The 26,144-nt window shown below is 37.3% G+C and overlaps 1 protein-coding gene across 1 annotated transcript in view; it reads left to right on the top strand.

Annotated features, from left to right (window-relative positions):
• TRDN (triadin) overlaps positions 1–26,144 on the top strand; it is a 535,205-nt gene that overhangs the window by 220,759 nt on the left and 288,302 nt on the right. Inside the window, exon 23 of the mRNA XM_075200931.1 lies at positions 952–1,008. Within this exon, the coding sequence (XP_075057032.1) occupies positions 952–1,008 (57 nt within the window). The remainder of the gene's footprint in view (positions 1–951; positions 1,009–26,144) is intronic.

The following is a 26,144-nucleotide window of genomic DNA, read 5'->3' as shown; positions in this document are numbered from 1 at the left end:
ATATGTATGTATATGTTCCTCTGGCTACTCCAGCTCTCTCCTACACTATTCAGAGACATACTGTGAAGTATGTGTGTGTGTTGCAGTGACCCTGCCCACCCCTCCACTTAGTGTCGAAAGCCTCTGAAGATAAGTCCTCTCTACCTCTTTAACTCACTTCAATAATCATGCCCTGAAATCCTCTTAATCTCATTTTTGCACTATTCATCAAAACTGGATTCACCGGTGTGCCTACTCCATACTTTGCAAGGAATGACCTTACTCCACGCAACTCAGCCCTTCTGCATGTACAAACTGCTGTTTCTCTGCAAACACTGCTATCTGGCTCCATAAACCTATGCACTTTAGTAGGAATATAGGTACTTGGGCAAATTGACCTGTACACTAGGATCAAAATAAATTTATAAATGACCCCAATGAGTATGCCTATTAAGATTCACATACTCCTCTATTTTAAGTGAGTATTTAATTATGTGTGCAATATAAAAAAAAACTACAACTTAAAAAGATTGAAAGAAGTAGGCTGCAGGGAACAGCATTGTACAGTTCAGTATTTACCTTTAATTGCTGGTGCTTTGAAAGAAACTGCTTAATTGTAGAGAGATGAACCGGTGGCTATATTGGTCTATTTTCATAAAATTGATTAACACACATTTGAGTTTAGCTTTGCGTGAATTACCTGAATTTTAGTTTATTGGAGACAATCAAATAAATGAATACCAGCTCTAGCTTTGTTTCTGCTTATGTAACTACAGTATCTTAATGGTTATTTTGATCACTTTGTGAATTTTCTGGCAGGATTATAGCTGTAGAAGAAAATAGTGTCAGGATAAACTATACACTATTCGGAAGTATGTTTATACAGGGGGTGTATTTTCTAATTCCTTTCTAAAACTGCTTAATTACCATACCAGAAATAAACAGCTATTTTAATTATTTTACTTCTTTCAGTAACAACACAAGAAAAGCAGCAGATTATTATGGAAATAGAGGAAGAGAAGAAAGCAGGTATGTGATGGTGTACACTCATATAAACTATTACATTGCACAGTGTGTTTGTGTATTTAGTTATAATTACTTGCACTGAATAAAGAATATTTTGCATTGATAATAAATCATCGCAATTGTTCCATATTGATACATTTCTTATCTAATATCTGAAGTGTATGGTTTGCAATATTAGCATAATGAACAGTATTTGTAATATAGTGCATTTCTACATTAAAGAAGTGGGCTAATAAATTATTTCACAAAACAAGTGTTTTACATTTGAACATGTTGATTTCTTGCTAACTGGTTTGGGGCAGGAGCAACATCACATGAATAATTGAAGCATATATGTGGTACAAAAACTGGGCACCATGAACTATATGATGTAATCATCCATTTTCAGTTTTTAATATGCATAACTGTTTTATGTTTAAATCAAGTATCTCTTCAATGTACTGTATTATCTTCTGCCTCCTTTTAGATACACCCCTAGTCCATGATATATATATTAGGGATAATGCATACAATTTTGACACTGTTCTCATAGGTAGAGGCATCCTATCTTTTCGAATTCTCTTTTTTTCAACCCAAGGTTGGTGATCTTTCTACACTGACACATCTGTCCTTCTCATCTACCTCCTTTATCCATTCACTTGGTCTCCCCAAATATTTCTTTTTACAATAGAGAGGGGCTGCATCTTTCTCATTAGCAAATTGAAATATCTGCTACCGTCGGTATGTCCTGTCAGGGGTGTCTAACATAAAGTTACCAGACTTAGAAATATTAATCACAAAAAGAGACAGAAAGGGTCATTTGTAAGCCACAAAAGTATAAAACTGCTTTAGTTTGTGAACTCATAAACTCCATATTATGGGGAGGTGCATGTATTTTCTGGAGCATGTCATCTGTGGGGCTGCAAAAGCTTTCACTGGCTGATGGGTGGAATTGGGTAAGTCATAAATGTTGCTGGCTGAGTATGAATTAGACTCATTAGTGCATCTACTTTACACTAGCATCCAAAAATAATATTTCACTGGACAAGATTATTTAAATGAGATAATGGATTAAAGAGGGATTTTTTCTGATTTTTGGTTAAGAGTTAAGGCCTCCGTAGGTTAATATGCTCATAGCTCCCCCGCTTCTTATACGCCAAGCTAATATGCAGTAAAATTAATGCGTCCTTAATTTAAAATCCAACTTCGTTCATTCTCCCCTTCAATGTTCACGTTTTTACGTTTTCAAAACTCAGGTCTACTTGGCTTTTTAAATGGGTCACAGCAGTCTATTTCCCTCGTTTTGTTTTCAGTAAAATCAGAACTGTATGCCAATGTGGATTTGTGAATAAGTGCTACTGTGGGTGAGGGCATGAAGGGGCAGGAGGGACTGTCATACCTGGGCCTGTCGCCATCCTTGGCTCTTATTAGGGACAGATCAGAAATGTGTCTTTTCTTGGAAATGGGAATGTTTGGTAATAATAGTCTAATATACATGACAAACCTCCCTGTATAACACAACATATAGTATGTAATAAAATTCAACTGATTTGGTCACCCAAGTTCTAGTGACCTATTTTATTGCCCCAAAACAGAATTTATAAACTTTTTAAACTTCAGCTAACAACACAGTGCAGAGTTGATTGGCAGCTCCACAAATTGCTGTTGTACACAACGCCTGCAAAATGTGGAGCAATTGCTTGCTGTCTGTATTTGCCATGGTTTTAAATTCATTTTAGATTATTACTTTAATTAGTCTAAGTCATCTTGGTATCTCTACAGTATTGATTGGCAGCACCTGTTAGGTTGAAGAGCTTTTCAACATTCTTTAATTGCCTCCTCTTTGATGCAAACGGGAGCATTAGAGGCTGGCAGGCACAACATAATTAAATGACTTTAAATGAATTTAGACTGATTTATAAGTAGACACAAAAAAAGCAGCTTAGGATAGCAACTTGTGATGATATTAGCGATAATATGGAAAAAAATGAACTAATCGTGATAGTGCATTAATCATTATGAACCGTGGAAGCTTTTACCAAAGAATGTTAATTCAACTTTACTTTTTTGGCTTTTTATTTCAGCTATATGTTTAAATAGGTAACTGACATGATGCATTTTATATATGTAATTAGATAATAAAGCAGTAAAAACAGAGGTTAGTCCACATTAAAGAGAGGAAAATATAGCCACAATTAAAGTTTTATTAGCCTTTATTTATATAGTATAATCATTTTATACAGTGCTGTACAGAATATATATATATGGCCCCATTGGAGCTTACAATCAAAATTCTCTACCTCACTCACACATTAGGGGTCCATTTATGCCAACAGCCAAATAACACACAAGCATATTTTTTGGACTGTAGAAGGAAACCCATGTAAACACTGTGAGAACATACAAACGCCATAGGGTGCTGGTTGTCATTGAACCCATGGCCCCAGTGTTGTGAGTTAGCAATGCTAGCTGCAATTATGCCTGATTTTTAAGTGTACATGTATACATTCTTTGTATAGTATCAATTAAAGGAGGTCTGCTGGTGGCTGCATTGAACACTAAGTAGACATAAAAATGTTTTCTTAAATAAGGCAAATATATCAAAACATACAAACATATTCAGAATTTCTCTTAGCAGATAGTACAAATCAGCAACCGTAGGTTTACAAGCTGAACAATCTGTATAAATAATCTGTTGGTGTTAATCACAAACCAATTCGTGTCAGCAACTATTTTGTGACTTTTATTGCAACAATGTTAATCACTATATTCTCATTTAATTATTTGTGTATTATGTATGATAATATCTATCTTTCTATCTATCTATCTATCTATCTATCTATCTATCTATCTATCTATCTATCTATCCATCCACACACACATATATGTATGCATATATATATATATATATGTATGTGTATATATATATATATATATATATATATATATATATATATATATATATATATATATCTATATCATACTGTATATCTAAGGAGGTCATAATAATTCCGGCACTGGAAACTTCGGCACTTAACCTGCAAACATGAACATTACCCTGCCGACAGTTCCAATGTGCTGACAGGATCACAATGTCGATAGTGTGAATGGCGACAATGACAATGTCACTAATCACAATGCTGACATTAAAAGAGTAATGGAGTAACTGCTATACCCTGGTCCTTGCCTATGGAAAGAGTTGTTTCCAGTGGAATATGTAGCTATGAAGTGTTTCTGTTTATTGTAGGTTAGTGTAGGTTATACTCTGCAAGCCTATTTGAGATATATTTTTTTCTTTAGGGAGTGAATAGTACACAACACATACTGTATTGTGTACTGTATTAAGTAGCATAAGTTTATTGAATTATTGCACAGTGCGGCGGGTCCCAAAGTGTGCGCCGCGGCTCCCAGGGGTGCCGCAGTGCTGTCACAGGGGTGCCGTGCGCCAGCCATAGTAAAAACAAACAACACAAAAACTTACCAATCCGCGCGGCTGCGGGACCCAGCATCCACCTCTCTCACGCAGCTTGTCACTGAATATCGACATTCAGTGACAAGCTGGGTGAGAGAGGTGGATGCTGGGTCCCGGCGCCACGCAGATTGGTAAGTTTTGCGTTGTTTGTTTTTACAGTGTCTGGCGCGCGGCAGAGGGGACAGAGGAGGGGGGACTGCATGGCAGAGGAGAGGGGACAAGCGTGGCAGAGGAGGGGAGACCAGCGTGGCAGAGGAGGGGGGACCAGCGTGACAGAGGGCAGAGGAGGGGGAACCAGCGTGACAGAGGGCAGAGGAGAGAGGACAGAGTGGCAGAGGAGGAGGGACCGGCATGGCAGAGGAGGAGAGACCAGCGTGATAGAAGGCAGAGGAGGGGGGACCAGAATGCTGCCCATTTCCATATAACTGGCCTATTTATTTAATGTCTTCTTTGAACAGCAGTTCAAAGAAGACATTGTGTAGCTGGTATACATGGTAACAGCGCTATCAGGGCCTGAGTAAGTCTTCAGGCCGCCCTAGTCTAATATGCTCTTAGTACAGCCACGTCTTCCATGCCAGTCTAATACTTAGAGAATAAAAACAAACTCCTCCTTAGTTTAACATCTAAGTTACTACCAATGTTTCTATTTCTATCTTTTCAAACTCGACTCCACTTGGGTTTTTAAAAGGGTCATTGGAATCTTTGTAATTTTCATTAAAATCAGAAGTGTTTAGCAGAATGGAGCTATGAACGAGCGCTACTGATTAAGATGTGAAGGGGGCTGTCACATCTTCAACTATCGACATCCTTGTCTTTGTTACTTGCGTATCTGCCTGCCCAAGGTTGACTCACTGTCTTCATCCTATACCATGGGAATACATCAAGATTAAAAGCTTACTACCTTTTTCTTTCATGTTTTCAATTTACTTACTTTTAACTATTCTCTTATATTTTAAATTTAATTTCAATGGTACACTTCCCTGTTACAATTTTGCTCGCCTCAAAAGCCTTGCGCCCTTGGCTGCAGCCTAGTCAGCCTATTGGATAATCAGGCACTAAGCGATAATAAAATATTGGTGCAGCACATGGGGGCCTGTGGAAAATTATTGGTAGCATATATTTTAGTTATTAGGTGAATGATGCCAAGTGTACTCACACAGATTGAACACCACAAAGACCAGCTACAAATATGTTTAATGTTTAAGCAGTACTTCTGCTAAATCTGCTATTTGTCTTTTTAGGAATGTGATATAAAATGAAAAATGAAAGCTTATCATTCTCGAGCATTAACAATCGCATTCGGTGCTGCTGTTATGTAGCAAATTCAATTCCAATGGTTCAGTAGATTTTAAAAGTGCAGTGGAAATTCTGCTGACAGGTGAATCAGCCTAATCCACTTTTCCGCTTCAAAATTGTATTTCGACTATTAAAATTACTTATTTGAAATATAATGGCAAGAAACTGGAATAGTCTTTAGAGCCATAGCCTTTATGTTGCACTTACAGAAATTTGAACAGTGATTTTACTGAAAGTAAAATGATTTTGTTTCTGCACTGTCTTTGTAAGGCAGACATCCTAGCTAGCTTGGGTTCTTGTCTCTTTGGTCTAGTGAGTAAGCCATGCTACATTAAATGTATGCAAGACAATGGATCAACACATTGTTCAGTGTGAAATGCATGCCAGCAGTTACATGAACACTGGTTTTGTAGATAGGAAATATGGCTGGTTTGTGTGTGTGTATGTATATATATATATATATATATATATATATATATATATATATACATATGTTGTGTATTGTATTGAGCAGCATAAGTTTATTGAAGTATTGCATAGTGCATGGTGTACTACAATGAAAACAACTTGTGCCTACTTGTCTGCCATCACCTAGCTGCCCATTACCATATTAACTATATATATATATATATATATATATATATATATATATATATATATATATACATATATATATATACATACATACATATAATGAAGCGCGGACATACAGCATCTTCGCATTTATCAACAGTCACATAGCAGTGCATTCGGTAATCTTCGCAATCAGGGTTAAGATAAGTGTACATTTTAAGTAGGTCGTTATTTCAGTCTTCTGGGTTTTTTTGTAGGTATAGTGGGTGTCTGCTTTGTACACCTGTGCTTTTTTCCTATGAATGTTCTGTATGATATTGTGTGCCTAATGTAATAGTGATAACTAGCATTCAGGTGATAGATTTTTAACTAAGTTGCGTTTGTGTCCGTTTGTAACATATGTTGTTGTCAGCGATATTCTGGTAGAGTTTTGTATGGACTGTGGATGGCAACTTCTTAGTGTAGATGGCATGACTGCTGGAGAAGACATTCTTAAGTTTTGGAAATGATTTGATTAGTTCAAATTCAGACACACACAATAGTAACTAGAATGAAACAAAAAAGAAGTGTAATTCCGCTCTTATATTTTCTTGTTTTCTCAGCTGAGGGCTGCCATTGGCAAAACATAGAACCTCTGTAACGATGCCATTAGTGTACTCAGTAGAGATGAACCAAAGTTTTAAACTGGCAAAATATTTACATCAATTTTATTAGCGAAAAATTCTACCGCGTTTTCATTCATCTCTAGTCCTCAGCATTATGTAATTACAGTATATACTATGCAACCTGTGTGCCTGGTTACTGGGTCTAGCTGGTCCTTACCAGCAATTAGGGGCTCATGTTAAGTTGCGTTTCTGGTGCTTTTTTACTTCTGAGCATAAGCACAAACCATTATTTTGGTTACTAGTGCTTTGTGCGCTTGCTTGCCCAGAAGTAAAATAGATATTTATTCACCAGAAACGCAATTTGGGTTGAGCTTAACGTAAGCCCCTTAGTCAGCAGATACTCCCACAAGATTTCTGAAAAGGATATAGGGCTAGATTTACTAAGCTGTGAGTTTAAAAAAGTGGGGATGTTGCCTATAGCAGCCAATCAGATTCTAGCTGTCATTTTGTAGAAAGTACTAAATAAATGAAAGCTAGAATCTGATTGGTTGCTATAGGCAACATCCCCACTTTTTCAAACCCGCAGCTTAGTAAATCTAGCCCATAGGATTGTAATGCATAAGCACGCAACTGGTTTCTTAAGGCTGTTTTCACTACATTTCTCCACATTATGTGACTGTCTTGCTAAAAGTAAACAGCATGGGGTCTATACCCCCTCCTCTCATGTATATATTATGCGTGCTGGCTTGTTTGTATTCTGAAACATGATGGACTTTTTCCAGGAGACATCTGACAGCGAACTGACATTGCCGGTTAAAGCAAACAAATAATGATACTGAATTTGACATCTACACTTCAAGACAATGTTGCATAATGCATTTTTAACAATGAAACCTCTATTTAACCTCTTGCATTTCCAGAGCTCACTGAGGAGACACTGTGTGTCACCCATGATCACTACTGCCACAGCGAGGACTCATCAAATCATCAGTGAGTTGTTGGGAACATGATTAAGAACAGGCACCATGCATCAGCCCACCTACTGTGGTTCATATGTCCATTCAGGAATGGATATGTGATATTATTAATTCTCTATATATTTGTAATAAAATGTATTTTACATGTTACCTATGTTGTACAGTATCAATGTACTTGTGTTTTGACTTTTTAGTTTATTCTTATTTTTTATTATAGTCACTGCTACTAAAATATGCTACATTTGGGATCATTCCCTTATGGGCACCATCACTAAATATGATTTAGTACATATATGGACCATAACGTAAACAGACATCATGTAATTTGTTTTTAAATGAACGATAAACTACACATTATGTCTTAATTCCCCGTCATTACATGTTTAGCTCAGTGTATTTATTGCCTATTTATTGATTCATTGCATAATTAAAACTATATAATTTTCAGTCATCCATTCCAAAATGGGCAGTGTACTTCAAGCACTCCTTGTAGTTTATCAATGTGCCTCAAATCTTCTTGACAGTTCAGAATATTATTAACGTCACATTCATTTCATTGTTTATGTGCATTATGGATGCAGTGGCGCACGCAGGGGGGGTTTCTGAGTCTCTAGGAACCCCCCCCCCCGCGCTCTCTTTTCGGGTTTTTTTGGGGGGGGGTTTTGGGTCGGCGGGGAGAAACCCCCCCCTGACAATCCTCCGTGCGTCCCTGGGATGCATGTATTTGCAGAGAGCACTGAGCTCTAAGGAAACTTATGACATTCTAATTTGACACACTAAAGTTTTAGCCTGTACTCATTAGCAAAAAAGACAATCATTAGATTCTGCTAGTGTATAAACATTACTGTGGAGCTAAAGCAGAAACATATTTTGATATTTTGTAGATGGGAATCAACTATCATCTTCCTTTTACTTAAATGTCAGAACAGATGTACTTAAAAAGAAAAATAATGAAAAGTTGCTCCCAGCATGCTGTTGAGTGTTGACATGAAAGTATGTCCCAGATCTTTAGTCACTAATGTGTGCTGCAGCAGAATATTTTTTGTACTTCCTCTGCTTGCTTATAGATTATAATTATAATTAAACCAAAACAGAAAAACAGTTTTGATTATTATACAATTTCTCCCCGTTTACATAGAACAGAACCACCCCCTTTTAGAGAGCATATTATTACAGTTCCTAGTCAGATGAGGCTAAATTGCAGAACTGATTTAAATTGGTAAAAAATACAGTTATCACTTTCATATGTATAAATAGATATGTCATACACAGATTTTTAAACCAAAACATTTTAGTTCTTCTTCTTTTTGTTTAATAATTGTTCCAGTTTTAAAGCAAAAAGAAATATGCAATTAACAGTTTTGTATCGCCTATAAACAGATGCCTGTATTTCCTCGAACATTCTGGTTGGTGGATCAGTCACATGCACCTGTAGAGATGGTTTTTGTGGTAGCCAGTGTATTGTCTATGCATCCATTTGTTGTTATAGTTGAATTTTCCTCCTAACTAAAAATAAAAATAAAAAAAGACAAAGGGAATATATAATGTAAACATTTCAATACCAATTATTTATGGGATACCGTTGTGTATTTTGTTTTCTGATTAATGGTGATAGCGCTCATTATTTCGGTTTCATCAGCCATTGTTTGTAAAATATAGCATATGCTTTATCTGTTGTCTTATTTTATCACTTACAGAATGATGAATAAAATCTATAAAAAATTCCCCTGACTTTTGTGTGCCCACATGAATTCAGTCATCTCCTACATTCTATGCCTGTACATCAGCAAACTGTTCTGAACTGCTACTAATAATAGATAAATTAATCTCCATAATATAAATGTATTACATAACCGTGTTACATACATAAATATGATCATTATTAGTTTGTAACTTACACCAGCAGTCAAACACCCGCAAGTTTTTCTGACAGATGCAACTGCGTCTTAAGTCCAGTCTACATAAGTTGCATTTTCTCCAACATGCCCATAATATATTTTGGCTATGCTTTCATGTACCCTCCTTCGTTTCACCTCTATTTGTAAGGGTCCACAAGTGGTTGTAAATGCAAGATGCGGTCTTCAAAAGGCTGCAAACGTAATTAGTGCTTTGTGCGCATGCGCAGAAGTAAAAAGTGCATTATGTGCCGCAAACCACACTTTGGGCCTAATTCATGTTTGGATGTAAGCCCATTTGGTAGCGTATGTTGCGAAATAGCTCTGCGCATGCTCAAAAATGGATCTTATGCCAATGGACATAATTGAGTGCAAGTCATGTCTGAACACAATTGACATGACAACCTACAATTTGAGAAGGGGAACAGGGGAGGAAAGAGGCAGTCTAAACTAGGCAATGTACGGTAAGGGTGCTCCGACACAGGGGCGCTGAATAAAGTCCTGGGTTTCTCGTAAGTGTGCTTGACTTCAGCTGTATTATTTGCACCAGCAACAGGACAGGTGTAAGAGTTGTCTGATTGTGATGAATGATACTGTATATTCTTGGATTTAACAAGTACATGTATGCGTGCCACTACTAGCACAGGACATGTGTATGCAAGTAAGATAGACTATAAAAACGCATTGTATGTACAGTATGCATTGGAAGCATCTTTATGTATTTAATGTACAAAAATAGAAATAAATATTTGTGTAAATGATTATATTGCTAAGAGTTGTTCTTTTATTTATTTTGTGCGTTCTGTTGTGACTTTCTATGGTGAATACCCATGTGCGTATACTGCAGTCTGTTTTGTGTTTCTGCATATGGCAAATACTGTGTAGGTAGAGCGTACCTACACCCAGAGACAAATCGAAACACATCTTGAGACGCACTTGGATTTGAATACAGTTGTACCTACACAAGTTGGGTTCAAATTTGAATCAGGTCCTCTGTGTCCAACTCTATATGAAGCCCTAAATCAGAACATTAAATAGTTTTCACAAAACAATGACAAATTAAATAAAAAATAGCTGGTTTGTTGTTAACACAGAAACCTTTAACCTTTTTTGAAAAAGAATCATAGCAGCGGGACAACCCATTGTTGGGTTCTGATCCTTAAGAATCTGTACTCTGGTCTCTCTAAAAGATAGATCTTTCAACATTAATTCGTACATATAATATTATACAAACTCAATTTGTTGGCATTAAAATATATAAACATATATACAGATATAAATATAGATATACAGAATATACAGACAGTTCTACACAGCTCACATGGTAAACGTTATAACACTCACTTTATCACTACTCCTACAATTGATACGTGTTGGTTTTTTATCTATTTAAAGGTCTTCCAAAATTCTGAAGCAGAAAACAGGGACACTTATGGGATATAGAGTTTGCTGAGTCTGCAATAACTTCACGATGATTCCTTTTGGGTGCCAAATGCAGTAACACAGTATCAGTGTCTGTTCTCATTAATCCTGTTAAGTATATCAGAGAAGGGTCATAAAATAAACAGGTTCATGCACATTGTAGGAAGTTAAGATGTAATTATATGGCTGGCTAGCATGGATATCTCTGTTGATGTAAATAACCCCTTTTGTACTAATGGTGTTTTAAAAATGTGTAGGTAGGTACACACAAATATAATAACCAAACTGTAACTATTACATAATCATCACCATTTATTTATATAGCACCACTAATTCCACAGCGCGGTACAGAGAACTCACTCACATCAGTCCCTGCCACACTGAGGCTTACAGTCTAAATTCTAGGGTCATTCTGTTAGCAGCCAATTAACCTACCAGTAAGTTTTTGGAGTGTGGGAGGAAACCGGAGCACCTGAAGGAAACCCACGCAAACACGGGGAGAACATACAAACTCCTCACAGATAAGGCCATGGTCGGGAATTGAACTCATGACCTCGGTGCTGTAAGGCAGAAGTGCTAACCACTAGGCCACTGTGCTGCCCGTTATATAGACTGTTCTATTAAATTATAAATATGGAAAATTTAAGTTGGTACAAGTGTTGATCAGCATGTGTACCAGACAATACAGATATCTCCTACTTTAAGTGTGTCAACTATCATTTCAGGGTGACATTATATTGATTAAGTGTTGTGGAATGAAACAAACAAAATCTGGCAAAACGGTATTACAAGCTAGTATTACAAGCTAGTATTCTTTGTCAGACATGCAATACAGATTTCAACAGGTGGTGCTTATGTAAATGCATAATATGTAATAAAAAATAATTTAAAAATGGGCAGCCTAGCCCATCACTGCAAATCCTAAACCAGCATTGGTACTAGACACCCTGGGCTGATTTGTTCAGAGATGGTGAACTGTAAAGCATTGCATGCTCTATTAACAGTGCCTTCCAATGATGCTGAAAGCTCCAAGGCTCTTTTGGGTAGTGGCAGATCCAGGGGGGGGGGGGGCGATCGGGGCGATCGCCCCCCTCTAACAGGGGCTTGCTGCCGACAGCTGCACACTGTGCAGGTCCGTTCAGCAGGGACAGTATGCTGCCCAGCTGCTCTGATTGTGTTTTAAACACAATCAGAGCAGCGGGACAGCACACTTTCACTGCTGAACGGACCTGCACATACTGTGCAGCCTCCGGCAGCCTTAGAACACAGAAAGGGTGCGGGGCCTAAATTGCCCCCCCTAAAATCGCCCGGGGTAGGACAAATGTCTGGGTCCGCCCCTGCTTTTGGGCTGTGGGTGACAGGTAATTAACAAGCTTGGCACCCCTGGAATGGAATATTTGTCTCCCCAGTAGTACCAGTATCAATAAGAGAGATATGAAGACCTCTGCTCATAATACCATAAGAGTAAAAAAGATAACTAAAACACACACCTTTTAAAATAGTTTTTAATTGAATCCACAAGACCACAAAACCTTGTACTTCACTATAAAATATAAAATAAAATATTTTATTCTCATGTCTTGATACATCATAGTCAAAATAAGAAAAAATAATCCTGGGGAAATTCCACCCTCTTAAGAGTAAAGCCTATTGCTAAAGGATTTTTGACCATCAGCCATTTCCAAATGCTTTCCTATGTTGGAGCTTGTGATTGGTATGAGACAAGACACTTCCCTCACACAATGCACTCTGCATTGCAAAATAATAATAATAATAATAATAATAATAATAATAATAATAATATATATATATATATATATATATATATATATATATATATATATATCTTATTACACAGCACACTGTGCAACTTTGTTAAAACTAAATATTTATGGTGGTTGTTTATGGAGCATTACTGTTCATATGCACTACTTGTGCAGGACAACTCAACCACAATTATTTGAGTAGAGTGGAACTAATTATGCATAAGGAGTGAGGGAAAAAGACGATAACAAAGGTGTTAGAGGCTGAAACATTAAAGAAACACAGTACATAAATGTCCCTTTGCATGCCCTTTCTTATATAAATGATATATATAAATGATATAGTTGTTGAAATGTCCAGGGTGAGTATAGCATTCCAAAACTTCTGTGAGCAGGGACCAGCTCCTATTTTTTTCCTTAGCTTAATCACAGATCTTATATAACATTTCAATCACTCCCACACCCTGCTAGTTCTCTACTACTGTATATAACATACATTTGAAAGCATATGTAAGAAAAAAGGAAACACAACTTATCACTTTATTGTTCACAGAATAGATACAGGATTAAATATTAATATTCATTTGTAGATACTGTAAAAAAATAATAACTCAATTAAAAATATACAGCAAAAAAATACTTAATGAAGTACCAGACTGAAAAAAAAATAAAAATAGAGCTTTATTAAAATACAGGTTGTAAAAAGATTAGTGTTGTACACTAGTGATGTAGTGTTGTACTTACTGTACCAGGCTACAACCCTATTCTAATCAAAGAAGAAAGCCAACACAATATTATTCTGTTTTGATAAGGCTATTGTTGGATTCTGCGCAATGGGAGATGCTGGCAATTGGGATGGTAGGACATGAGTCCTCTATTGTTCTACCCATGTCATCAGTAACTGGGAGATGCAATGTGTCCCTGATGTTCTTGATCTCACTTAGAATGTCCTCCTGATCATAGGATAGTGCTCTCTTCATTTCAATTGACAATTGACATTTCCAGGTCATGTAGGTTACACAAGATGGCTTATGCATATTTGTGTGGGTGGCCCTGACTCATAATGAGCAAGAAATTGTGCAGCTTTGCAGCATCAAATGCATTACATCATTGAAGTTAGTCCACATAGGATTTTTTTTTAACATTGTAGGTTTGGATGTCATTTGAACATGGTATGCTCCAGCCTCTTCTCCACTCTGGGTAGCAGTCTCCAATGATTATCCACCAACTTCTTCTCTGCTATGGTCATCAGTCACCCAAACTACAGTCTGCAGTGCAGCAGCAGTCTCCCATCCACCAACTTCTATTTGGCTTTGGTTAGCAATCTCATGTGCAGCTTCCTTCACAACTTCCCATACTGTCTTTAGCAAACCTGCCTTGAGATCATCCAGATTTCATCTGAGATCAGCCCTGAGCTCATCCATTTTGCAAGGAAGGGAGGTCTCATTCAGATGGCACAGCTACCTGGATCACAAATTACAATTTGGGGAAGAAGCCACTGACGTACCATCGTTGGATGCAGGTTGCTGGACCTGGGACAGAATACTGGAGTAGTTGCAGGAATCAATTTTGGGTCATATTGAGTTCCTCCACTGCACTTATGTGTGGGTGGTCATTTCAACCAGGGATGCATCCATATGCTCATGCATGTCCATGAGAGAATCACATCTATGTTCTACCTCAAGAGTTTCCTGGTGTAATAGGATCCTGGGATCCGCCATAAAAATGATACAATGCCTTTGATCTTATTAATAACTAATCGCCTAAATATTACACATCTATTGACTTCCACGTCCAATAGCCCACCATTATGTGTTAATCGCTAAATAAATACCAATCTATCATTTACCTCACTATACTGCATTATCTATATAAACATCCATTCATCCTATTCATTCCAGTTATCTAAACATACAAAATAGGCATAAGGATACAAGTCTTTAACTTTACAAAGATAATCAAACATACAATACATAAATGCATACATACAATACAGATAATACATTATAGATTAAACAGACAATGCTAAAACTTCAGAAGTAAGTATATAATATCCTATTATGTTGTGTGTGTGTATGTATATATATACTTATATGTACTAGTGTATATGCTGTAAGACAGAAATGTATAGGAGTGTATAGATGTAACAAGAGAGAGAAAGAATGTGTTTTAAGAGTGTATGTTTAAATGTGTACAAAATGAGAGAGTGCATAATGCATGTGTGTATACAATGTGTTCCTGAAAGTTGTGGGATGAGAATCCATTGTAGTGTAGATAGCAAGCATTCCTGAGAAGCTAGCCTTTGTAAAGTATGTGTGAAAAGGTTACTTAAAGATTAAGAGAGTTAATAGAAAATAGATATAAACTTTACATATATGTGCAAGCAAAGTATTATAAGTTGCAGGCAGAATACATATAAGGTAAAAGATTCAAAAGAAAGTTAATAGAAATACATGCAAGCAAGATAAAAGTTACAGACCGATAAGGTATACGCTTACTGTGGAGTGGTTATGTCCTGTGGACTCCAGGTGTAAGAGAAGTCCCCAACTTACAAGTGTGTATGTGGTGTGATCGAAAGAGAGTGATTTGTCTGCCTCACTGGCTTATAAACCTTTACCCATAATGCATTGCTTCAGGTGGGAGTGGTTGACCTCTGCCACACCCACGCAACTGGACACTGCCTGCAATGATGACTCATTGCTCTGTGTTTCTTAGCTATGACTTACTGTCCTGTGAGCACATCTTTTTCCTTTGTTTGCAATGCTCTTTGCCAAATGCCACATGTAAGACAATTTCTTTGGTTGAAATGTTCTGGCTCTCTGCCAGTTCATATCTTAATTTGCGCCTAAGTTCGGTGCATGTAAACAGCTGTGGAATGCTAGCGGTCATTATGCGTGGCTCAAGCTCCGCCCACCACGAATGTGTCATCAGTGGCAACATAGGAGCTCCTTCACACCTGGTTTCAAAACGTAAGGATTTCTTTTTGAACATCACTTCTTTCCTGGTATATTTGCTCTTGATCCTGTGTGTTCTGTTCTGTATTACAGAGATTTTGGTCTATATTTTTCGTGTCCTTGACACCTCATTCTCTTTCTCTTTTTGTTAACTTGTTACAGCTGTTGTTGGTTTTAGCAGCCTTTCTTCCATTCATTGTTGCCGGGTCATTCAATCAAAATCTGTTCTCAGCTCATGAGATTTGTGCAGTGTAGAATATATTGCTTCTCATTTTCTGCAAATTTTACTGCTGATAGCAAGCAAGTAAAGAAAATTAGTTTGTATACTGTTAATAACCTGTGTGTATTTTATTTTTATTTATTTTTACACTTTTGGTATAATGGCAAGGGTCTTAGGGATCCAGTTCCATTATACGAGCACAACTGGGATGAGAAAAGTCCCAAATTTGTTAATTACCTTACCCACCTCTCATCCTTGTAGCCTAGGGGGCAAGGAAATAGTCACAGTGTTATTCAATGTCAGACTAGTATCCACTGTGAAGGGAGGGTGCTACTTTTTATGACCCCCCCCCCTATTTCCACCCAATTAAGACAGCAGTCTTTTTCTAACCACCTTGACATTGGTTTTCACTAGTCACCATGAAGGTGAATACTGCTTGATATCTAACACATCCCATGCAGTCCGGTGTTCATTTTTGACAATTCAGCATTCACAGGGGTGGATAGGGGGAGGGCTGGGAAGTTGTAGTTATGCCCCCCTTCTATTAATAATTATTAAGATATTATAATCAATCATTCATAGTGGTCAGCGTGACTGATATTTCATAATTATGCCCAGAAATATATAAATGGCTACTCACATAGGTATAAGTAAATTGCATGTATCCTACCTAAAAAATAACTATTGTCCATAGGCACCCCAAACACGGGGTGCTAGGTACATATACATATTAGTCCCGAGGAAATTAGATATTATGCCGTTTTTGAACTACATCATGTTCTTAGCACAAAGTGGATATCTGTTTTTATTTCTGTTTTATTAAATGTCTGATACATTTTACAGATGGGGGATGCATTGCAGCAGACACATTATTCTGAATATCACCAACTATTCAGAACTGTCACAAGATAGCCCATAATCTCTAAAAGTATCTTTACCATGGTGCAACAGATCCTGCTCCATCTGTATGAAGCCTATATTGCTGGAGATACTAGTCCAAGGAAAGATTAATGAGATTAATGAACAATGAAAACCACACCTATAAGACTGAATTCCCAGGGAACAGTCAGTTTACAACCACATAGTCATATTTCAGTTTTGAGTTCTGTATAGATGGGACAAATAAACGGGTACAGTGAAAAAAAATGTAGATAGTTTGAGGGGTTCTCTGTAGTCTTCAAATGTTATCAATGGACAGAAAATGGTTTTCCTGTGTTCCTCTTTTCAGTATATAAAAACATGAAAAGATGAGAAATTCTATTCTCTTAATAATTCCATTCTCTATACAGTGCTGCGGAATTGGTGGCGTTACATGAATAAAAATGATGATGATGAGCAAACCAATCCATATAAAGTCAAACAAATACAAAAATCAGTGCACAGGCAATTTCCTATTGATTTGCATTTTACCCAATCAGAGGGCAATCAGTACAAAATATGGGATATTTTACAAATACCACTAATAAACTGTATCTCATCAACGTATTGAAAGAAGCATTGTTCAAATGTGCAAATATGCACTAAAACCTTAGCAACTAATTAGACATTTGTTTTGTTTTTTTGTTCAGATGCAAAAGTGAAGTGTATTTTCACTGTCACATTCTGGTCAATACAATATATCAATACAAGCAAAATAATAATTATTACAAATATATATTCTGTGCTTGGATTTGTAAAAAATAAAATAAACAAACAGGCAAAAAATATATGCTATTATATTTATAGTTTAACAAATGAACAAATATTCAGCATATCTCGCGTTTATTTTGTGTTATACATCAGTGTTTTTGTTCCCTGATGCTACCAGGCGTCTGCAGTTTTGAAATCATGCTACACAATTTTAAAATGATTTACTTTTCATTTGTTCGGTCTACTATTATTGAGTTCTCTTCAGTATCATTATTGACTGAATTTTGACAGTGACTTTTTCAGACTCCAGCCCTGAGTGTATTGCACATACTGTTGTTATCATTTTAAACAAATTCATTTAGCTGCCTTGTACAAAAGTAAATCAATAGAGGTATAAATGTTGTTTTTAGTTAAAGTGTAAGTTTTACCACCAAAGCAAGAGAAAAGTGTGTTCTGTTATTTTCTTTAGATGACTTCATAAAAATTACTTATTTGAAAAACAGCAAGTCTTGTATCGTTCCTCTTGCTGGGTAAGGGTTGTATAAGCATTTTCTGTCATCACTTACAACGTAAAAATAAGATGAATAGTTTGGAAAATTTTGAGTTTCTGTGATTGTCACTGTTTCGCAGCCGTCAAATATCATATTAGGCACAGTGAAAATATTTTGGGGAAATTCGGAAAACAAAATAGTCTTTTAATATGTCATTTTGTAGTTTTAATATGCAATTTTTCAACAAACCATTTTAAAAAACACATTGAGGGGTTCATGTAGAGTTGGACTCAAATAGCGTTTTCAGTGTATAATATGCATTGCGCATTACCTTTGCGCATGCGCACAAAGCAGTAGTTACGGTTGTGACCATATGTAGACTGAGTCACATCTTGCGCTTAGCTTATGGCCACTTGCGGCTCTGTACAATTGAACAGGCGGAAAATGGGAAGGAGGGGGCCTGTAAGGGCCTATTGGAGCAAATGTGGCTTATGTAAACTGAGACACTGACACTTATGCGCCTGTCAGGAGATGGGAAACTTGCAGTTGCTCATTCAATGGTGAAAGTTAAGTACTGATAGTGATGCCCCTCAGCTTAGATGGATCTGGCTCAACATATCTATATAAGGTGTTTTTTTTGGGATGCAAATTCCGTCTGTATTTGATATGGAAATTGCATCCAACTTTACATGAGGCCCTGAATGTACAATATAAAGTAACTTTTTGTATCATTGAAATATATTTGTAAACAGCATTTTTTTTTTTTATCGTTTGAGCCAATAATAAATTGTAAGTGAATCAATTTACCCTAATAAACTGTAACTATTCAACTTTGTCCTGTAAATACTAATTCAGAGATTGTGAATCTTCGCTCCCAGTGGGTTTTAGTAGATCATAAATCTGCTGCCGTGAGGAGCAAAGAATAAGGGGAGAGGAATTCCAACACTTTGGATAAGGTATAAGGAAATTATTTATGCCCCCTGGTGCAGGAATCTGAAAATAGATATGCACATAAAGTGCAAGACCTTTAGTTTATAACAAGCAAATCTTGTGGCGATAAAGTTTATTTTAGCAATGCATTTGCAATAATATAACATAAAGTAAAACAAACAAAAAGAAACTTGCCCTGAGCTGCAGCTCGGTAATTGTACAGCTAGTGTGATCAGTACCTCTACATAAGTATATACACAAATGGTCAGTAACTCCTTGTTGTGATTAGAAAATCCTTAACCATGACCTTTATTCCTGAGGCAGCCCTGTAAACATAACTTTGGTGGATACATGTATCTATTTTTGATCCATTGTTTTTGTTAAGATGGATTTCTACTATTTTAAAATGTACAATTTTCCAAGGTTAAAAGAAATAATACTCACATAAAAAGTCATAACTATCACTTTTCTTGCCTATTAACTACAGGGTAGCGGTATTATCACGCTGCCTACAATATTTAACTTTTCCTAAGAACATTTGTTAAAACTGGAGCCTAGTTCTGGGAAATTCCATAATTTAATTTTAGAAACTAATCTCTGCTGATATTTCTACTTATTATTTCAATACTAAGATTTCTCATGTTCCGAATGATTGAAACTACAGACAATTAAAATAAATAACATACAAAAGCAACTAAAACCATGACAGTGTTTAAGAAGAAATAAATGCGTGTTCCTTCCTACTAAGTATATGATCAACAGAAATGGTTTATGGACCAAGATTGACTGTGAATAGATATTTTCAGGAGCTAAATCCATATGTATATTTAAGATATGCCTAAGCACGGATTTTATTGCATGATGTATCAGTGCAAATAAATAATGTGTATTCAGTACATAGTATATATTCCCGTTGTCTAGAAAGATTTGAAAATCAGAAATGAACAAGAGTAAAGCATAGCAAAGGCTCATCCTTGATAATATTGTTATGAAGAAAGATCAATCAACAAGCGTTACTTCCTGTAATTTATGAGACCCTATAAACAAGGTCATGAGCCAATGTCACAGGTAGAATGAGAAAAAACGATAATGTTTACTATAATTTTGCATATTTTAGGCATGGTGTTGCAAATCACATTATAAAAATCCTTTATATACAAGACCCCAAGCCCTTAGCATTCCCGATGATTGATCCGATACATATATAAATATGACACATAAATATGTATATAATACACAGTGCCTACTATTATACTTATATTTTACAGTAAGGATAATATATTTACAAACACACATGCAGAAGTGAAGTATACGTATCCCTGTTTTCTCTTCTTGTTTTTAGAAATTCAGGACTGAGGTTTTGTTCTGTTTTTTTTCCAGCAACAAAAGGGTTTTAGTAAAAACTGGGTTGGGGCTGCTAACAGAACTCCCAATAGAAAAAGCTTTGATGACAATTGTCAATTTCTAGTCGTGTTAGTAGAAAATGGGTCTGGTATGGCTACGATATCTACATAGTTGAGTGGTTCTGGACAGGGTGTAAACAGATTAGAGCACTGATTATGTGGATTGTGGAAGGTGCTTATTTTGTTCCAATTTGGTTTATAAAATAGTGGAAGGATTTAATGTAGGTATACCTTAACTCAAAAGGTTAAGGTAAAAAAAACCTTTGAAAGCAATATAAGGAATAAAAAATAATTTATAGAGCATACATAAAATATATAGACAATTGTTAAGAAAATATGTGGAAGAATTAAAGTAGGAAAATATGAACATGAGCAGAACTATATACAGTACTCTCAAAGTTAATTTGGCTGTATCTTATATTACCACGCTATATTAATATGCCTTTTTAAACTAAAAAGAGTTATGTTGCATTTAAAATACCTCAAAAATAATTCAAGTTAAAACATTGTGCCGTGTAGCATTCTGTAGGTTTGTTTTAGCTAAAAAGAAAATAAAACATGGCAGAACAGTACCACCTACTGGCGTATACACAGAATATATGCATACATGTAGGCATTACAGTTCTGTAATCTAGAATAATTGTGACTTTGGTGTTCCTGAATAAATTTTTCATGTAGCACACAAATACTAGCTTTAATTTTACACTGAAATGGAAAGTTGTATCCCAAATATAGATCTGCCATCACATTTTAAAGTTACCTCCCTCTCCAATGCAACATCGTTTGTCCAAGGTGCAAAGTTACTTGTTTTGCTTTACTATTCTTAATGAATCAAAGCTCCTAGGGGGGTATTCAATTGTTAGCGAGATGCATTAAAATTTCGCGGTCGAAAAAAAACCAAAAAACCGCGCTCATTTTTTCCTGTTCGAGCGTGCGTTTAAAAAAAACAAAAAAAACCCCCTCAATTCAATTGTTTTTTTGCATGCACCCCCTCGCGCTCTATTATTGGTCCTAGTGAGTTTGAAATGAGGAGTGGTTAAGGCAGTCATTTTACTATAAAAAAATAAAAGTAAATTAATGCAATCAAGAATGGCCCCAGCACTGCAAAGGAGATTGGGCCCCTACACTGCAATCAAGAAGGGCCACAGCACTGCATAAGAGAATGGGCCCCCACACTGCAATGAAGAAGGGCCCCAGCACTGCAAAGGAGATTGGGCCCCTACTCTGCAATCAAGAAGGGCCCCAGCTCTGCACAAGAGAATGGGCCCCCACACTGCAATAAAGAAGGGCCCCAGCACTGCAAAGGAGATTGGGCCCCTACACTGCAATGAAGAAGGGCCCCAGCACTGCAAGCAACAATACCCCCCCCCCCCCCCCCCCTGTACAGCAGAATTAAAGATTTTACAAGGAGGTAAATTTTTTGAAATTTACAAACATTTCTTGAACACTGGCCAAGCATGGACATTTGTAAGGTACAAATATTTGTGGGACAGTGGGCAAGCCAGACATTTCTTCGAAGGTACAAAATAATTTTTGGGACTTTGCGTAAATTAGTGTGTGTAGGTAAAGCATCATAAAACTGAGGATTTCGTCCATGGTGAGTATTTTGTTTTTTGTTTTTTTCAATAAAAATCTATGGTGTACATGAGGGTGTTTACTGTATTTCTTGGGGTTTTATTATTTTTAATAAAGATTTGTGGTTGGAATGAGGGTGTTGTGCTTTTATTTAACATTTTGCTTTGTGGAACTACAGATCACAGCCAGCCATGGGTGTAAGAGCATGTTGGCACTTGTGGTTCTACTACAAGTGCAAACATGCCCTGGGTGCTATGGGTACGCTGGTGCTTGTAGTTAGACAAGTAGCAGCATGCCCACACTATTTCGGACAACATGGCTGGCTGGGACATGTAGTTCCACAAATCAATTTATTTTTATTTTTTTATCCAAAATCCCCATCTATTACCCTACTACCCATAGCCCAGGGGTAGTAGGAAGAGCCCTAGTGCTATCGGCACTGGCCTGGGTGTCCCTAGGGGGGGTGGCCCGCTTACATTTTTCAGCGGACCACAATCCCTAGGGAATCCAGGCCAGCGCTGAACAGTCTGTGGGTGTTTAGTCATTATGGCCGTGGGACCCAAACTGCGTTCCCCCCCCTCCCTGTTATAGTGCCTATCACCCCAGCTGGTTTGCCTAGTGCTGGTTCAATTAATTTAGGGGGAACCCTATGTCAAATTTTTCACACATCAATAGCCTGCCAGCACTAGGACGAAGACTAGAGTGGGGAGCAAACGATTTTGCTTTTAAGAAAAAAATAAAAAAACATGATACTTTTTGGCACAACCACCCCTTCCCCCTTAAAAACAAAAAAATAATATAAAAAAGTTTAAATACATGCACCACTATGGTTTTTTCTAAAGGGGGAAATTTCCAAAGATTATTAATTATTATATTCTTTTTTAAGTACTTTTCTTTTTTTAGGTTACTTTTATGAACTTTTACACCTATTTTCTCAGTTTAATGTATATTTTTCTTAACTTAATAAAAAAAAAATTTCTTTGAGCAGACCATGGAGGTGCAAGATAAAACAGCATATTTGCCTTTTTCACACTCGGCGTTAAAAAACAATTGAATAGCTTTTTCCGCTAAGGGTTCGCAGCCAGCCTATACTTTAACATTGACAAACGCTTGGAGCGCGATAACACCGTTTCGGTAAAAAAAAAAAAAAAAGATTAGAATTGCGTGAGAAGTTTTTGCGCTCGAAAATAAGGTAAAATACCAAAAAAATTACTTTGCACGCTCGAACTTCCAAACTCGCTAACAATTGAATACCCCCCTTTGAGTGGGCATATCTCCCTCCCCCACCTTTGTTGCAGCCAGTCTAGGATGGTATTGAATGCACATTTTTAAGTTCAATAAATGCACCTCCCAGCTTTAAATAGGTACAAGCCCTGCTCTATGTCCTACCTATTTCATACTATAATAATGACTTTGTATAAGCGATGGGATTGAGTTGAAGCTCGCATAATGTATTTTTAAACTATTAATGCTTGTTTGGTGGGAACTTCTATGCATGAGTTACAATACATGGTATGAGTATGCTAACAGAGTTATATTGGTATTTCATCTTAATGAAAAAAAGAGTAAAATAAGAGACAGTTGACACATATAAAAGTGCAGCGAGAACTGGTGCATAACGCAATGCCTACACATTGCCTTAGTGACCTTAGTTCACTAACAGTAAGTATTGTATCTTTCTTCTTTATACAATTTATTTGTTTCACTTGCTTATCCTTCAACAGTTGCCAAAATCTGAGTGTGTTTGCCATTGCTGCAATCTTTGCTCATAAATAAGTCATCTTGTTCAAATACCCAGATGGTGGCAATTGATATTGCTGACCAACTTGTAAAATAATCAATTGTATTCCAGCACCTGTTACATGTCACCTACTCCCTGAAGTCCATTTAATGCTGAACTAGAGCCATAGCTCTCATATTGCAGGAGCCTGCCTATATACAATGGCTGCTATAGTATCTGCCTACCGGAGACCACTGTACAAGAGATCCGGAGCTTATTACTAAAGTGAGGTGGGGGCAGAGAAGGGCTGGGAAATTGAAGCCCGGGGGCAAAGACTCCACTCTGCAGCCTATTAGGAACATTTTAAAGGAGAAAAATACAGATGCCCCCTGCTCCCCAGCCCAGCCTGCCCCTGGGTGGGGGGCAACAAAGGATATAGAACATCACTGCACCTCTCAAGAGTGTGGGTGACACAGGTGCTTGTATATTGTGCCCAACTGCTCATGTCCTGACACCGTTTCTTGTCCCTCAGTTGCTCTTTGTTCTGGATTGTAAATGCTGGAAAGTACATACTCAATATATAGATTTCATGTTTTACGCTGGCTTTACAACTGCTGTCAGAAGCAACTTTCTCAGCATCCGGTTAGAAGTGGAAATGCAGTAATAGCAGTTTATTGAAAATGTTACTTAAGAACCTTATCTGTTCCTGCTGTCTGACTTCCAGATCATTTCTGTTCCATTTATTTTTTTGACATGTATTGCTCAGCAAACATTGAATGTTGTACACAGCTCAAGAAATGTCCTAGAGAATATGTCATGGGAAGATAACCTGGCCATCTCTAAGTGACTCAGCAGTCAGAGATCCAACAAGCATTCAATTTGTACTGAGCTATCTAACAATGTATAAAGAAAGTGAATTTACCAAGTGTTCAGAGCAAATTGAAACCATGGAATATTTCCACATTGATTTTCCACATGTTTTATCAGCTGAAACACATTTTAAATTATATTAAACGTACCTGACAGAGGATTTTGAAATATAAAACATTCAATTTTCATGTCTCATACCTTTTTAAATATTTGAGACTTGTTCATTTACTCTAACATTTCATAAGAACGAAGGTAATTTGTTATTTTCCTTTTCAGTTCTCAGGCTCATACTGTAAATTACCAATTTCAGACTGTAAAGTGGAGGAAAATTGTGAAAAGTGTGATGAAATACAGCTATTATATACAACATGTGCATTTCACCCTCTAAACACACACATACAATGTATATACCTAAAGATACAGAAATTAGATTTTTAAGAATGACTTTCACATGTACGCGTAAAGTAATTATGACAGGATGGACCACCTATGCCACCTGTCATGGTGCTAGGGACCGGCTGGGCCTGCCTTGCTACCGTCCCCTTTCTTTATCCCAAATATGTACCCCCTAAACCCTACAGGAAGGGCTCTTGTGACACCACTGGGCTCTTTCAACAGCACCTAGAATTGCTTCCATCTGGGCAGGGCCGGATTAAGGGAATGGAGGCTCCTGGGCTAAGGGCGCCTCCATTCCCCCATGAGGCCCCCATTGTGAGCCACCCGCCACCCCCATCCCCCGCGAGGGCCCCCCAAAGCGCTTACCTATCAGTCCAGTCCTTCGTCCCCGGCGCGCTGTAAGCTCCTTACTGAGGAGATCTCCTCAGTAAGCAGAGTACTGAGCACCGGGGATGGAGGACTGGACTGATAGTGCTCAGCAGCATTGATCAATAATGCTGCTGCAGACTTTAACGGGCCCCCTAGATGCCCGAGGCCCCTGGGCTATAGCCCAGTTAGACCTCGGGTTAATCCGGCCCTGCATCTGGGTAACTCTCACTGCTAGTGTACCCCCTTACTGTATACCTGGGCTAGTACCCCTTTGTTCCCCTGGCCTATCACACTGGCCAGAACTGCAGGGTAGCGGGCAGAGCCTGGGTACTAGATGCTGGGTCCCAACTTCAGGACAGCTGGATAATGGATTAGAGTGATCTATTCTTGGAATAACAGCAGGTAAGTAAGCGTCAAAGCAGAATCTTGAAGCAGTGATGTTTATTTGCTCAAGGGATCCTCACATGGACCATTACACACTAGTTGGAAGTACTAGTGATCATCCAGAAGTACATATGCAATAATACATTACAGGTCAGAAAGAGCTCTTTTTATACTTTAACATACCTAACATACACTTTAACATACCTAACCTATACC

Source organism: Mixophyes fleayi, chromosome 3, assembly GCF_038048845.1.
Source record: "Mixophyes fleayi isolate aMixFle1 chromosome 3, aMixFle1.hap1, whole genome shotgun sequence".
Lineage (NCBI taxonomy): Eukaryota > Metazoa > Chordata > Amphibia > Anura > Limnodynastidae > Mixophyes > Mixophyes fleayi.
This window is presented reverse-complemented; position numbering and strand designations above follow the sequence as displayed.